Consider the following 17396-nt stretch of genomic DNA (forward strand, 5'->3'; position numbering starts at 1 on the left):
TTTACATAGGTATTTCCAATAGAACAATTTAGTGATGGCAGCATCACATTTCTTGATTTTCTGTGTAACTTCCCATGGCACACTTCTGTTCAGGTTTAAATATATTGAGCACAGATATCTTCTGAGTGATCGGAGCCATGGTTTAACAAAAAAGTTGATAGAAATGTGAATGAAAATGGGGGAGAAAGTTATGGTAGCACCACAGATTGTAATATTTTGATGTCTGTTTGCTTTAAAAAAAAAACAAAAAAACCTGAAACACAAGCAATGGATTCTCAAGCATGGCTTTGGTCACCTCTCAATGAAAGTGTTGAAAAGTGCGTTATCTTTTATGATTTTGCATGTCACTGTAGTCCCTTTTTTTCTAATACTTTATGGCATGGTAACTAAATGTTATATTGTTTTAGGTAATTCAGAGACATTTTAAATCTTTTGTGAGTATGAAGGTTCTGGTCTTAAAATCTAAGCCTTTTTGTGAGCAGTTAAGCAAAACTTGTGTAGAGACTCCTTGAGATTTTGGAATTCTGTGGGATGAATGAGTTCTGTCTTTGGGGATATATGAACATCTACTTCTTAAAATAATATCCATGTGCCATTGCAAGGTACCCTTTTAGCTCTTTTTGCCCACATTTGACTGCAAAAGCATACCTCAGCTACCTTTAGTTGCGACTGGTGTCTTTTTTTCAAGGGACAGTTATTCAAGTAGAATTGAAGCTATTGAAGCTGCTGGTCTCATGTATTCTTACAGCTACAGTCACTAGATAGTTGTTGTTTTTTCTGAATTCTGTTAAGATTTTAGTATTTTACAAACCTTGTTACTGTATTTCTGTGCAGCTAGTGTATAACTTGTTTATTTGTTCATTTATTTTTTTGAAACAAAAATTGACCTCCAAAGTTGCCAACAGTGTCAGTTATCTAGTAAGTCAACATTTATGTGCAGTACAGGGGCTTGATGAGTTATGCGTAAATACATCACCCATATATAGCATGGATTAAGTTTTGTGTTCCTGCCACAGCTCTTTGGAGGTGATAATGACAATAATTACCTAATGTCTGCTGTTGATACAGAGATGTTCTCACTGGGAGACAGGGGAGCTGCCCTGTTAACAGCATATAGGTCACTGTGGACTCTACATTTTTCCCCTTGGGTGCGAGGGGAAGAAGGGGGGAAAAAAAGGGTGTATCCTTTGATATGGTTAATGCAGACATTACCCAAATGCATTTCCCCAAGCTGCTATATGTGTCTCTTTATCTTCAGGGGTATTTATGATGTTTAGAATGTATACTTTCCTGGTTATTTGGCTCACCTGGATTTATGAGTTGTGCATGTAATTGGTCTATACAAAAGCACGTTCCACCAACCTTCCTTTCTTCTCTTCCCATGTAATTTTATGTTTGCTAGATCTAGCTTTTGAGTTTTGGCTTTTAAATTGTTAGTTGCTTACAGCACAGTGACAAGCAAGTGGCTTTGGCAAGGCCTGTGCTTCTGTAACATGTATGAAGGATCCATTATTCTCTTACAGCAGATGGCTGACAGATTGTGCTAGCATACTTCCAAATGAGTGAGTTAATTGTTTGCGTTGTATATGCATTGTGTATATGCTTATTTGGCTCTTTAGCCATTTTTGGCTCAATATGCCCTGCCCAAATACGGAGTTGGAAGAGGCATGTTTCTGCAATAGGAACAAGCTCTTTCAGCATCTGCATAGTGCAAGCCTCCAGACATCCAAGCGCTGGGGTAACAAGTCTCAGAAATGATTTTCTTCCATATCAAGTTCACGTATGCCTGGTCAAATTACGTGAAAATCATTAGAGACTGTTGTTCTCCTCATAAAGAATTTTAAACAAAGAGGAGAATGTGTGATACTTTGCATCTGTCTTACTGTAATTGAATCAATACTCAATATCAGAAATGTAAAGTACATCCCATTAACACTGCATGTGAAGTGGCTGCAAAGATAATCCAGGACAATGGTTTTATATAAGTTTAATGGCATGATCATAATCATATGTAACACCTGTTTTCTTGCTTTTGTAGTGATGTTTGTAACCTCTGGGATGAGGAGCAGTTCAGCCATCTACTTGTAGTGATTTCCCAGGCCTAATAAGACCTTCTGAGAGACTGAGCTTGTTAGTGCGGGCACCATGCCACCTGAACATGGTTGGTCTGCTCTCATGACCCAGACTAGTATGTTTGCATTGAGCTGCTCCGTTGTGGATAAATACAGCAGCTGAGCCTGCCAATCCCTCAGAAACATAAGCACTGCGCTTTAGTGCACAGCCCTGATACACAGAGAGATGTAAAGAACAAGTTGCCACTCTGCCAAACAGTAATTTAATTTGTACTCTACAGTTTTGTATTGAACTTAATGCTAATTCTATTCAGTTACAAAGTTCTCTTTTTAATATGTTGTTTTCTGTCTGTCTCCATCCAGAGCTCAGAAGGCTATAACATGAGCATCCCTATGCCAGGCCACCCCGTGAATTTTTCTGAAGTAACAATGGCACAGGCTCAGAAGGATGTGGCTAAACTTGAAGAGCTTATTGATGCTCATGATGTTGTTTTCCTACTAATGGACACTAGAGAGAGTCGATGGCTTCCTACTGTCATTGCAGCCAGCAAGAGGAAGGTATTGTACCATACTCTGCTAATATCCTTGCCAGTGTATTTCAGCTCTTGCATATCAACCAGTTATGTATACCTAAAAGAACTTGTTGGGAAATCGAAATATTTGACCTACATGTTGTGATTGTGCAGGAATTTTTTTCTTGCGTTCTGTGGCCTCAAAGATTCTGTATAAGGCGGGAAAAGAGAATGTTGAAAAGAAGAAACAGAAACTTTTGTCATGGAATTATATAGGTTGAAAGAGACCTGTGGAGGTGATGAGGTCCAACTCCCTGTTCAAAATAGAGTCAACTTCCAGCATGTTGCTCAGGGTCTTGTCTAGTCAGTATCTTTTGAGTATCTCCAAGGGTACATATTTCATAGTAAGACTAAGAGAAATAATTTAATAATAACAGAATCATAGTAAGGAGGACTAAAGTCATTACAGTAATGATTGACTGATAGGGGATGTGAATTGTAGAAATTTGTCTGAAACCAAGTTTTCAAAATATGTCTCAAAAGTGAAAAATTAGAAAGTGAATTCTGCACTTTAAAAAGTATGCCAACACTTTTTTGGTTAAAAGTTAACTTTGCGTTTTTCCTCATTGTCTTATTGGAAAACATACCATTGTGCTGAGCCAATGCACCCAAACTCTGCCTATGACTCTTATTGAGGTAGTGTTGAATGCTTCAGCTGTTCCTGTAGCTTAAAAGTGATACCCTCATGCTACAGGCAAAGAAAAAGGGAGAGCTGCAGTACATGAAATTAAGATTATGAATTTTTATATTAAAAAAAATGATATCTGAAACCTTATAGATTATGCTCTGTATACGAGAACAGTGAGACAGTATGCGTAAATGCTTATATACTCAAAATGTCTTTTGTGGTCAGCATACAGTCCTGGTGATATGAACCAGACTGAGAAATAAAGCATAAGCTTAACCAAATTTTTCCAGGAAGAATCAGAAAAGCATATGGGGAGAAGATTTTGAGCCTTTTTTCCTGTTCTACAAATCTTACTGAGGTTTAGATCTGAATGATAGAGACTTTAGTCTTGTGTGAATGTTGTTCTTGAAAACAGTGAGGCATTCAAACTTCCCCTGTGAAAGAGTATTCTAAATCACACAGGGTTCTGGAAGCAGCATCTTTCTCCAAATTAATGGTGTTAAAAATTTGGTTTTGCTGAAGAATCCAATTATCCTGAACACTTACTTGCTATCATGACGTAGACTTCAGTAAAACAGTCTCAGGTCATCTTGATATTTCTTAATTGAAGAATTATACAGTTTCATGTTTGCTCAGTTAAAATAGCACAAAATCAGAAAATGCAAGTATTAAGCTTTTAACATGTCAGCTTAACCACAGTGCTCATCCTGTGCAGGTTGTGGTATAAATGTAATGCTGTCCATAGCAATTTATTAAGTTGTGAACTTAACACGAAAGTAAAAGAAAACATACGTGTGTCACAGCTGAGTCAGTATTGTTATTCAATCTTTGATTTTTGTCTTTTCTAACTTGTGTGATTTTCCAGCTATGACAGTTCTAGTTTCCTAATAGTTGTTAGTTGTTTGTAGTTTCTTTTCTTTGTGTTTATATTATTTTATTTTTTTTTTAAAGGACAGTAGGAAGGAGAGAGAGAATGCAGATTTGTGGTATTTGCAACCTAGTTTTATCTTACAAATTCCAAGTATGTTCCCCTTTCTGAAGTTTATGTTCATCTGAACATAACTAAATTTCCTCTGCACCTGCTTTGCAAGCAGGTTTTTTCCAAGTCAAAAAATTACCTTTTTTTTTTTTTTGAAGCCAAGGTCTTAAATTATTTTCTTCCATTCTTTCCTTCTTTTAAAAAGATTTCTGATCCTGAGCAATAGGCTTGTATGTCTTTGTAGCTCAGATGAACTTCCCTTTGCTAGTGAACTATGCTGCCAGTGAAAATATCAGTGTGTCCCTTAGTGTGGACTTCAGTGAGGTATAACTTCAGGTGTAACTGAGTGTATGTACCTCCATAACTATCAGTTCCTACTTAATTCTACTGTTTTTTCTGCAGTTTGCAGCTGTGGTCTTTCAGCACTCTTTTAGCTGTTTAAAAACAGCACAGAACTGACAAAAAAAAGAGGAAGTTTGCAAAGCTGAATATTGAAACTGGAAAGTGCCAACCTGCTCTTTCATATGTATGAGGATTGGTAGTTGTAAGCAATATATGCAGTTATGTGCAGCCCCCCCCATCTGGTTCAGTCAGGATAGGGTTCTTCTAACAATTTTTAAAATTTTTGCTTAGTTAGCAGTCCCCCGCTGCATTTACCTTACAGTATTCAAATCGTACTTTGAGGGCAAATTTTATAATTTCTTTGTGACAGTTCTCTGCTACTTAGTGGCATAGTGTGTCTGACTGCATCTTGGTTACTTGATTTTCATAAGATCACTTGGATGTGAGAAGATGGATTTCCCTGTCACTGAACAAGCACAGCACTGAAATCTCAAAAAGTGCAATCTTGAAATGCTCATACCTGCTTTTCAGTGTACTTCAGGCTGATAAATATTTGATGAGAGCTCTGCTTCAAATGTGAATAAACATTACTGGGAGACAGCTCTGCGGAGAAGGACCTGGGAGTGCTGGTGGGCCAGTTGCCCACGAGCCAGCAGCATGCCCTTGGGGCCAAGGGGCCAGTGGGACCCAGGGGTGCGTGAGGAGGAGCGTGGCCAGCAGGGCGAGGAAGGGGATCCCCCCCCCCCCCCCCCGGCTCTGCCCTGGGGAAGCTGCACCTGGAGTGCTGTGTGCATCCAGTGCTGGGCTCCCCAGTTCCAGAGAGACTGGGAACTACTGGAGAGGGGCCAGTGGAGGCTACAGAGATGATGAGGGGACCGGAGCATCTCCCTTCTGAGGAAAGGCCGAGAGAGCTGGGCCCGTTTATCCTGGAGAAGAGAAGGCTGAGGGGGGAGCTGACCCATGCCCACAGATACCTTAAGGGCGAGTGCCAAGGGGACGGGGCCAGGCTCTGCAGGGGTGCCCAGCGGCAGGCGAGGGGCAGCGGGCACAAACTGCAACACAGGCAGTTCCAGCTGAATGTGAGGAAAAATGTCTTTCCCTTGAGGGTGACAGAGCCCTGGGGCAGCTGCCCAGCCAGGCTGTGGGGTGTCCTGCTCTGGGGACATTCAAACCCGCCTGGACATGACCCTGTGCAGCCTGCTCTGGGTGAGCCAGCTTTAGCAGGGGGTGGGCTGGGTGCTCTCCAGGGGTCCCTTCCAACCCCGACCTGCCTGGGATTCTGTGAATTTGTATGACAGCTGCAAATCTGAGCACTGCTGCAGTTTGGACCCCAAAGTTTCAAAACAGGCACACAGAAAATGAAAATATAGTGAGTGATAATCTCCTCATTCAAGTTCTCCTTATATAAGCGGTACATGAGTAGAAGTAAGAGTTGGTTTCCCCATGTAATCATTCAGTTGCCTTGATGATCTTTGGTACTCCTGCAGTCCTTCCTCTCAAAACAAGTACCTTAGACAAACACAAAACTCAAATGTTGAGTCTCAGTGTCAGATGTGAAATCCCTGTTTCTGCTGAACACTGGAACTTTTAAAATTTTACTACATTTTTTTTTAAATACATGCCAGAAGGTACGCTTTTCCGCAGTGTCTATAAAAAACAGATGGTTGGTTGGTTGGTTTTTATTATGAGTCAATCAGTTCAAATAGTTGCTGGACAGTAAACTGATGAGAGAGAAAGAGTTTATTGCAGTGGGAAGTGTTTAGCAGTATTATTAATTTCTGATAATACCTGCTGTGCCACGTTATTAATATTTTGCAATGGGAATACCATCTTTAGGCTTTACAGGCGGATGTAGTGAGAAGATGCAATCTCTTACTTGTTTGCTGTAGACCTGGCTGTGCTACCACAGATTCAGCAGCATAGTTCTACTTTAGGACTGAGGAAAGAGTAAACAAGGTTGAAAGTGAATATGCAGAAATTATTTGAAATACCGAGAATGATGAAGAAACTCACAAGCTTACTAGTTAAGATGGCTAATTCTTGACAACTTCCCTCAAAGTCCCTCTTTTAAATAATTCCTGGCTATAAGAATGAAAAATGACAAACTACTGTGCTGCAATTTCTATCTAAAATATTTGCATATCAAGCAGTATATCTTTCCTTGTATTTTACTGGCTGCAGTCATTATCGTATAATTGTTTTTGCTTTTTGCTATATCTAAATCATTGCCTGTAAGTTTAGTAAAATCTGCTAGTTTAAGTATTGGTTTTCTGATATTATCATCATAACATACACAGCTTCAGATTACTCTAAGCACTTGTCACAAACTGAAGAGAAAGGGGAAAATGATGACAGTGTAATTGTGTACCACAGCTGTTTGTGCTCCCCATGTGACTAAACAGATGCATATGAAGACCATAAGTAATCATTAATTGCTTTCCTCACTGAGCAGAATTTTTTTTGGATAACAGACTTGTTTCATTGCTTTGTCACACAGCAGTGTTTAATGAGTTGTATTTCAGACCACAGTGAACTGAAAAGACTACACAGAGAATTTCAAATTACACGAAATCTTGTTATTAATAGCCACTGTTGTACTAAAGTGGCACTTGGAATATTTTAGCACTTAGAGAATATGAATATACAGAATATGTAACAAACTTGAAAATAAATTCTGAGCTGGAACCAAATCAAGCTTTTCAATAATGATACTAATTATTGTATGAATAGTGGGCCAATTTGGATGCATGGATGTTAATTCATATCAGTGCACAGCAGCTTCAACTTTAGTGAGACACTGAATGTTAGTTGGTGTGAACCTAGTTTCAGATGTAAACTAACACAACACATTTATGGAGTTCCTGGTTTTTTTCTTTCATTACACAAAGCACACTTGCTGACCATTAGAGGGAGTTATTAATTTGTATCAAACTTCCCTGAAAGACACAGAAAAAGGTAATGGTTTGTGCATTTCTGAAACTGACTTTTTTGGTTTGCTTTTTATAAATGCTTGACAACTAGAATTTGCACCTATCAGAAAATCTGTTGTTTATGGCTAGGGGGATAGCTATGTAGTAAATAGGTCATTGGTCCATCTACAGCATGTGGGGTTTTTTTGACATTCAGAGTGAATAAAACCTTGAGGCCTTTTTTCCCCCTCCCCTTTTGGCTTGCTTAAAATCTGTTTTTCTTTGTTGTTCACAGTTGGTCATCAATGCTGCATTGGGATTTGACACATTTGTTGTTATGAGACATGGACTAAAGAAACCAAAACAGCAAGAATCTGATGATTCATGTTTCAACAATGCCTCTGGTTCTTCTGATCTGTTGGGATCCTCACTCTTTTCAAACATCCCCGGCTATAAACTGGGTTGCTACTTCTGCAATGATGTTGTGGCACCAGGGGATGTGAGTAGAACCTTATGCAAATGGTGGTTATATATCTTTTGTTGTGACTTGAATTTTTATTTCCTTTAAATGTTTTTTCTTAAAGGGATTTGTTTTATGTTGATATATAGAGGAATAAGAAATAGCTTATCTTTTATTTGGAAGATTAAAGAAATTATTTGCACAGAAGTAGAGATGTTTTGTGTAGTAAGGCAGCTAGTGACTTTTGAGTTCCTTTTTTTGTTTCCCTCAGAATTGTCTCTTTTTGTAGTCCACCAGGGATCGGACATTGGATCAGCAGTGCACAGTCAGTCGACCTGGATTAGCTATGGTAGCTGGAGCACTTGCAGTGGAATTAATGGTTTCTGTCTTACAGCATCCAGAAGGGTGAGTCATTTCTGGATTGGCTTTCAAAAGGTGTTCTCTGAGAAATAAAATTATATTAATTTTTTGGGGAGAAGGAGGAGGAAGTACACATTAAGGACAATTCTGTAGGTGTAATGTTGCCTGTAATGTCATGTCATGTATAGGTCATATCTACTATAATAGTGTAATTTAATAGTGTTTAAGAGAGAACTGGGTCATCAATTCTTTTTTTTTTTTTTTTTTTTTTGTCTTGGAAATTGGCAGTCTCTCCTTCTGAGTTTAAAAGTAGAAAAGTACTGAGAATACTTCAAAAGCAGCAAGTATTCCTGTTAGTGGGTCTTGGCATTCCTTTGCTCAAGTGTATTTGATAATGAGTTATGATAACTACATATGCCACATGAAGGGCTTCAAGATAAGTATTGCAAAGTGGGCTTGATACAAAAATTATTCTGAAATTCTGCATCATGGAATTTAGGCTTGAGTTCTGTCTTTCAAAATCTGTGAAAGAAAAAGTGAGTTAGATGTTGGATGTGAGTATGTTACAAGTCTGAGACTGATTCTGAAAAAGAGTTTTTATATTCCCATGCTGAATCTTACTTACTATGAAACAGACTTTCCAGATAGGTTCCTTTCCAGATTTTGAACTGTAAGCTGTAACAAAATGTGTTGAAACTTACTGGAAATTTTGACTGTTGAGTATGTGGTCTTGTTCTAATTTTCCTTCTTGGATTTTTGGCAGTGGTTATGCTGTGGCTAGCAGTAGTGATGATAGAATGAATGAGCCACCTACTTCTCTTGGACTTGTTCCTCATCAGGTAAATAATTTGTGAGTAAATGCTTTTCTTTAAAAGCTGGGAACTGATATAAGGCAAACATCACAGACTTAACAAAGACATAGTATATGCTGATTCCATTCTCCAAAGGACTGACTCTCCATGTTTGTTAAAAATATAGGTATAAAAATAAAATAAAATCCATCACATGGGCTAAAGTAGTTGTGTTCCTGGCATTGTGTCTGTCTTACTAGTGGCCACACAATTCCTGTTACCTACTTAGCAGGAGTTTATTTGGAGCAGGCAGTACGTGAATAAGGCAACCTTTCTGCCTTTTCTGTTCCACATCAGAACTGACAATATGAGCATCTCAAAGTTACTTTTGTTCACTCTTTAAATTCCTTCTGAGTTTGAAAAAAATTTTAAATCCAGCCAACTCACAATTATTATAGTTCTCCAAAATAGTTGTGTATTTCTGGTGCAATACAGCAGTCCTTATTCTTCTACTCAACCCAAACTCTGGTTACAAATATGTTACTGTGTTTCAAATTGCTGGATAGACTTGGGTTTTTGTTGTATAGATAACAGTTCTTCAAAAACCTGCCTGCTGATCTTATCCTCGTAATCATATCCCCTGTGATTTTTATCACTGGCTATTAGAAGTATTTTGTGCCTCTTTCATTATGTTGCTATCTGAGTGACTCTGGATGCTTCCGTTGTATAAACAAATAAGTTATTTGTTTCTAAGTGGTATTTTTAGTTTCTATTGATATTAGGGGTTTTTGTGCTAAGAATGAATCTTGATTCAGAAAAGGATAAAGCTACTAGTATGTTTTCTTTGCAACATCCTGGTAATCACAAGGCCTGGTCTATACAACGTTATTCTGATTTTATTTATAGTTTTATGTAGTAACCAGTGTTTAAACGTGGGTCATTTTATGCACTGGGGTTCTCCTGGGAGAACCCTGGGTTCTGCCTCTCCAGTTCTTTCTCAGGGGTCTCTCTCCCATACCCCTGAAGCTTTTCTGTCTGTTACTGTGGGCACAGCCAGCTGCAGGATTGGCAGGGAACATCCAGTTCTCGCTTGGCTTGTTCAGGTACCTTCAGTACCAGGCATTGTCCTTGCTGGTGCTCGTAATCTCTTCCTCTGGAAGGTTCTTGACAGTTTCCAACTTTGGCACTAATTGGTAAGTTGGTAACTTCCTTAATGACTGACAGGTTCCTTTAACTAAGTTACTCCCTTATCGTGTGGGGTTATCTGTAGGTAAAATGGTAATGCTGTCATCAGCCAGGGCCAGCCTGGGCCAGCAGCTGCAGTGTATCCCAGGGAGGTTTTTGGATCTCTTGTGTCTCAAATAGGAAGGAAAAGCCAAATCTAAATCTCATGCATTTGATGATCCAGGTACTCCCTGCTGATTTGTCTTTGGAGAAGTTACTGCTTTCTAGTTGAAAAATGAATGTCATAATTTCCAGGTAGTTTTCTGTAATTATCTGAATGTTTCCTGAGATCATATGGGATGATAATATGAAAGATATTTTACTTAGGCTAGGTCAGTTTATTTTGAAAAATAACTTCAGTAATTCTGACAGTTGAATCTTTGTGACTCTCACACATACAAAGTGACTTTGTTTCAAAATGGTGACTATGCTCCAGACCTCTGGGAAACAGATCTCTAATCTGAACATTCTCTTAACACCTAAAAAGCAATAGTGAAGAAGTTATGTCCCACTCCCACCCCCCCTCAGCAAAAAGCTAGAAATTTTACATTTGTAGTAATTTTTTTTTTTTAGAATGTTTCCTAGTAAACTTTAGAAAGTTTACTGTGTCTACTGGAAAAATAATGATCTCACAGTTCATGTATTTCCTGATGATGTGAATGTTAACTGTCCAGTCAGTCCAGTCTGATTTGTTTTATACCCTTATATGTTTTTACTTGCGTTATTCTTCTGTTTTGGGCTGTGATTTGAGATATGATCCATTTCAAATATGGATTTTAATCAGAACACTTTTCATTGAATTATGACTTCTGTCAACCCTGTGTCTGTATTTACATTTACATTTAGTGACTATCATGAATGTCTTCACTTTTAGACATTCTAACACAAGTATAACTTTAGTAGTAGGTATAAAATGAAAATATACAATTTGTTTCAAATATTGTGACATCTGATCCTTTTACAAACTGCTGATTTCTCTTAGCAGTCACCCATATAATCAGCTCAGTGAGTGCAATATTGTCTCCAGGGGTCTAAAATTAACTGTTATTTTCTGATGTGTTTCTTTGTGTTGTTCTTTGTTCATTTGTTAGCCCACTTCTGTGGAAGAAGAAAATTAATTAATGCAGCAGTCCTTTTTATTAAGAGGGTATTCCTTTGTTGGGTAATAGATGTTGCACACTCATAGTCTTAGCCTGTCATAAATGAACTGAATTTATTTCCAGGAAGTGTCTTGGAGTTCCTAGGATAACATAAATACAAAGCAATGTGGTATCCGAAAGACTTGATTTTGTTTTCTTTCTTGTCCTGGGTGTGGGGTTTGTTTAAAAATTGCAGTATTTTTGTATTCTAACATTATGTATGGCTTGGTGTTTCTGCAGAAATACCTTAGTGTTAATACTGTTTAAATTGCGGCTGGCTTCCAAGGTTTATGCTGTTTCAACTGCATTAAATGTATGGAGTGCATATCGGAAGTATTTTCCGTAATGGAATTAAATATTAATTCAGGCATTATTTTTTGTATTGGATAGCTGCTTAAATTATGTTCTTAGTGATGTCTTTTCATTGTAGTAGACCTGGAAAACCACAGAATAAAAAAAGATGATCAATGGTCCGAATAGTTTATAGCCCATATGATCAAACCCTGCTGCAAAGTGTTTTCAGTGCTGTGTTACCAGAAAAAATAGTCTGGAATTTTAAAATTATGTACCCATAGCACCATATTAAGAACATATTTTAGGAATGTGCGACAGGTAAGGTTTTGGCTTATATGTTATAGGGATGAGAAAAAAAATATTTAACTGGTTATACCATGATGCTTTATTTTTGATCAAATTTTGCAATCAGAACAGTCAAACTCCAGGTGGTGCTGTGCCTCTATTTATGCTTAAATAGTGTTGCATTTAGATAGTTGTGCCATTATTTATATCTATAGATAGAAAACCAGCAATATATATTGAGTATAAATTATCTGCAGGTGTTACTGGGGGTCACTGTGTTGGAACAGTAATACCCTAGTTATAGAAGATCTTCATCTTTTTATTGAATGTATGTGTCCAGTTCATATTGAATTTTGGAGATGTTTTTTGTGATTGTAGAAATAGTGTTGTGATTTTTTTCATCTTCCAGATCCGTGGATTTTTATCAAGATTTGACAACGTTCTTCCAGTCAGCCTGGCATTTCATAAGTGCACAGCCTGTTCAACCAAAGTAAGTCTGAGTTTGTCTGTACTTTTATCTAAATGTACAGAATGGTCTTGCTCTAGGTCAGCCTTGGGGTGCCGAGGACTGCTCTGTATTTGACATTTTCTCCTGCTTCTTTAGGGCTTGGAATCTGTGCTGTCACTTCAACTAAAGTTCTTTTCCCCTCATACCCTTCTTTTTTAGCTGTTTTCCGAATTTTTGTGGCTTCATGTGTTAGCATGCTGCCTCCATGCAAACATTCTATTTCGCTAAAGAAACCAAGCAGAGACTAGGGCCAACATATTTCTGAAAAGTTTATCGCATAAATACTGTCAGTATCTTTTAGCTTTGTAGGAAGGGAAAAAATTTGGCATTGTTTTTAGTTTTTTAAGAAATCATTTCCTATGTCCAATGAATAAATATATCTTTGTACTTTTCCTGAACTTAGTATTGTTACAAATACACAAAGTTGTCTAAATTTCTGTTTTATGATACAAAACAAACCTATAAAGAACACTTAAGGAAAAAAATTACTTCCATAACATTTCTTTATGGAAAAGGCTGTTTCATTTTGATGCTAGCGTTGACAGTCCTGAGTCACCCAACAGATTTACAGCTGTTGCTTGGATCCGAGCTGTGTCTTGCCAGAACACTGGGGCAGCCCACTAATGTGTCTGTGTGAGGCCTCCTCTTCAGTCTTGGAACGTTTTCCTGTACCGTGGCCTTGAAGAGTTTTTTCTGGCAAGTTTTCTATGGCCATTTAGTGAGAGTTCAAGAAATTTTGACTGGGATATCTTGATATGAAGATTCGGAGGTTTTGACTCATGATTTTGACTGCTTGGGAGTGCCGTTAATTTGGTTCACTTTTATGTACCTTGAGACTTACTGCAAGAGGTTCTTCCTGCTTTTTTCATTGCTCTTGTCCTTTACTGTCCAGCTATCAAAAACTTTTGAGGCACTATTGGTTTTTTGAGGACTTGCACAATTTCTTCTTCTACACTACTCCTTTTATTTTTCAAGGCTATCTGGGTACATTAGACAAGTTTTGAAGGACTATTGACGTCCATTTTCTTCTTTCAAAAGTTGAAGCACCAAACTTAAAACTGCTGTTATTTTTAGAAACAGATATCTACCCTCTTGAATAGCTGTAATCTCAGCAGTAGCTAAAACTTTATGATGGTGGAGGCTGAGAAGTTAAGCTGTTAGAATAAGTTCTTTCTTTTTTCTTCTTCTTTATTTTTTCTTTTTTACTTCTTTTTATCTCCAATCCAGGACATACTGATATACAAAAACAATAAAAACATATATCAGTGTAGATAAATGCAGGTATCAACTTTTTGTTAGCAAATAATTTTCTTTTGGAGGTCATTTTAAGAGAGACCTGTTTTACATAAACAGACTTGATTTAATAAAAACTGACTTGGATTTTAGCAGCTGTGCTATTCCCAGAGAGATCACTTTTCATGTGGTTTGGGTATTAAATTACTTCTCTGCTGAAAAGGTTGCTTCATTGGTGCATGTATTTCCTTACAGTAGAAGCACAGCGTTTGTTTACTTTGCTAACTTTCTATTTATTAGCATAAGAGTATGTCACCCTCTATTATCTGGAAATCTGATGCTAATACTTTGAAATGACAAATCCAATTACAATTTAATTGTAGTCTGTAGGTTGGTTTGTTGGTTGTTTTTTTTTTTTTAATGCAGCGATTTAGCATAATTTCATCCTGACCTATGTCAGATCTACTGTAGATTCAAACTTCTAGAACAGGAGAGAAGTGGCTTTTCTGATGTAGTTAAATTTGTTGGTACTTTATTAATTTTCTTCTTTTTTATGTCAACATTCTCTTTCTTGAGTTCTGTCACTTTGTAACTCTTAAAACATAAAACTAATGAATTGGGAGTTTTCAAAAGAATTCTAGTACATTCTTAAGCCTTCCAGTACAGCTGGATGACTTAGGAGAAGCCACTAGTGATCTACATGTTTAGAGATTAGATTCCATTTCATTTTGACCCACAGTCATGACTTCATTTCTCTGTTTTTGAAGCCAAAGATACCAGACGTCCAAGTAGCCAGCTATTCCTTACCCAGAATTGTCCTAAACAGGCTGCATGCCAGAGAAGCTTCCCGCAGGCAATTTGTTCAGGAATTTGGGGATGGTCACAGCAGGAAGCCAATCTATTTTTATTCTGGGCCAAATTTTCTTTGTGTGATTTCCCCCTCTGTCTTATTCTGGTTCCATGCGAGCTGTGCTAGAATGGAAAGTATCCCCTTTCAGAGCTGGGTGGCACTGCGCTGCCCCTTGAGTGGTGCCAGAGGGGCCGTGGAAGCCCTTCTGGTGCACTTCTTCATATCAAACTGGTCCTGTTATGGGAAGGGAGAGTCCAAAGTCCAAATACAAAAATCTTTAGTATAGATATTTATTTGTAGTAACTGCTTCGCTTACAGAATGAGAATGTTAAGCTTATTAGTTCCTGTGCTAATTAAGCTCCCTGTTTATCCTGTTGGCAGCAAAATGGGGGTATTTTCTCATAATGTTATGGTGAGAAGCATTACAGTCCTATAGAAAAGTGAAGTGGTTCTGGTCCTGTACTACCCAATCCTTGCAAGTGACTGGCTAAAGCCTTGAAACATGAATGTTAAACGATGTCTCTTTCTTAATGCAAAACTGCCAGTGTTTATATTTTAATAAGGGTAATGAAAATTTTCCTGTTGTTGCTCCTCCCTCTTCCTTGTGCGTCATGAAATGAGCCAGGAGACCTCATAGATTCAGTTTAATGTCAGAAAAGATTATTGCTGCTAACCAACTTGGATATACAGATGCCCCCTGTTTTCACATATAGCTCACAGATCTTATTTCCTCCAGAGTTCAGATTTATCATCCATGTGCTACAACGCTAGCTTATTTTCCTTAAATATATTTCTCTCCTTCCCCTGCTAAGGTTGTGCTGATGTGTAATTATGTCCACTATCAAATTTAAAAACAAACAAAAAACCAAAGCAGCATAAGTCTCCCTACTAATTTTCAAATTCCTTCTCAACTTTCTATTCAGTATGCTAAAAAATTGAGCTGCTCAACTCATAGTTTAACTACTCAGTTTTTTAACTACGGAATAATTTTATGACATACTTTGAAAGTTTTTTCAATTTTATTGCATTTTGTGAAGGGGTGGACACTAGGATCAGGTACGGTATTCTGGGCACTATGTTACAATTTCTGTTTTCAGTCAAGATGGTTCCCTACCCTTGCAGATGTTTTCCCTTTTTAACATCCTAGGAATACATTAAACACTTCTGCTGTGGCATTTACTAAGTGCCTCTGTTGCGCAAGTTATTTATGAATGTTTCAGTTTTGAAATCTATCATCATGTAGACATAACAATGTTTTTATTGTTCTCATCTGCTAACTTCTTCACATGCATTCTTACTTTAAATGGTTCCAGTCAGTTATGACAGTAACCTGCACTATTCAGTAACCTACTGATCTTTTTCAGTTGAGATAATTTTAATTTTGATTGCCGCAAGACCTTTCATATTTGCCCTAGCTGCACTGAGAAAAGACTTTTGTATTTGCTTTCTCCCAGTAACACCATATTGTACAGTCTGTCAGTGAAACTCTTTTTTTTTATGCTATAAATTTCTCAGTTAAGTATTGTGTTGGTCTTAAATAGAGATGTATAAGTCAGGGGAGAAACAAAGCCTTGGTCTTTCCTGCACTAAAAAATGCTAACTCTTGCATAGCTTGCAGAAATAATGGAGGAAATGGAGAGAAATGTTTGTCCTTCAGGAATGAACACTGCAAAAAATCAAAATGATGTTTTAAAAAAGTTATTTCTGTAGCTGTGCTGTAATATTAACTCTATGTAACTGAGTCCATTTATAACTTTCCTTATTTCCTGAATTTACATATGTTAACATTTGACACTTCTGTGTACAGTGGAGCCTCTGTATTAATATTGGATAGATTTCATTCAGACTTAAAGAATGCATCATTAATATACCTAGGCATATTTTCAGCATACTGAGTTAAATGTAACGCTTTTCTTACTCTTAAGGTGGTATAGAAATGTGCTTTATGATAAGTGACTTACAGAAATTAATCACTTTAGGCTTTGTTCTTTGAAAAAATGTCCTTTTAACACTGGGGGGAGCGGGAGGCAGGATTATCTTGCCCATAACTTTTGAAATCTTGGCAGTCTTTACATCTCGGGATAAATTTTAAATTCCATGAGAGAACTGAAATAATGTGTATTTTCAAAATTAGTCACGGTGAGGATGGTTTTACTGCTGGTTGCCTGAAAGATGTGCATTCTTGAAAATAATGCCTGGTCTTACTATTTGAAAAATACTGAATTTTATAATATACAATGTACAACAAAATATAATGTAGATTATCTCAAGTAAAAGGATACTAACAGAAAGAAGCTGTGATGTATACTAAGAATGCTACATCACACACTAAGAAATTATGACCATGGTAATGCAACAATTATGATGGAATTTTGTTCCCTTAGAGGAGGGCAAATGTGATCAAGAACCCCATAAATCTTAAAATAACTTTAATTTTTAACTTTAAACATTACCCTGTTTTGTGAACAGGGGAAAGGGTGTGGAATCAGTGATATGTTCAGTTTTGTGCGTTGGAGAAGGTCAGGAGGTGTCTGTACAGACAGGATGGATGATAATTGAAAAATGGAACTTAAAAACACACCACCACTGAAATCTAGTAAGGTGGGAGAGAGCTCATTATCTGTGTCCTACATCTGCACAAAAATACATGTTAATGAAGTGTGTGTAGTTCAGTGGAGACTTTAGTCCATCATGACTGGAAACATCATAGCTAATCCTGCTTGAAGGCAGTCGTGCCAAGTAAACTGCCA

General features: G+C 37.5%; 1 protein-coding gene across 6 annotated transcripts in view; it reads left to right on the forward strand.

Moving 5' to 3' along the window:
- Window positions 1–17396, forward strand: part of ATG7 (autophagy related 7) — a 122589-nt gene that overhangs the window by 21582 nt on the left and 83611 nt on the right. For all 6 annotated transcript variants that reach the window (XR_005103805.1, XR_005103806.1, XM_037384645.1 and 3 more), the window contains exons 13-17: window positions 2436–2630; window positions 7798–8001; window positions 8252–8367; window positions 9086–9161; window positions 12465–12545. Coding sequence is in view for 4 of the 6 variants with exons in the window: in XM_037384645.1 (XP_037240542.1) it covers window positions 2436–2630; window positions 7798–8001; window positions 8252–8367; window positions 9086–9161; window positions 12465–12545 (672 nt within the window). In the remaining 2 variants the exon portion in view is untranslated. The remainder of the gene's footprint in view (window positions 1–2435; window positions 2631–7797; window positions 8002–8251; window positions 8368–9085; window positions 9162–12464; window positions 12546–17396) is intronic.

Source organism: Falco rusticolus, chromosome 4, assembly GCF_015220075.1.
Source record: "Falco rusticolus isolate bFalRus1 chromosome 4, bFalRus1.pri, whole genome shotgun sequence".
In the NCBI taxonomy this organism is placed as follows: domain Eukaryota; kingdom Metazoa; phylum Chordata; class Aves; order Falconiformes; family Falconidae; genus Falco; species Falco rusticolus.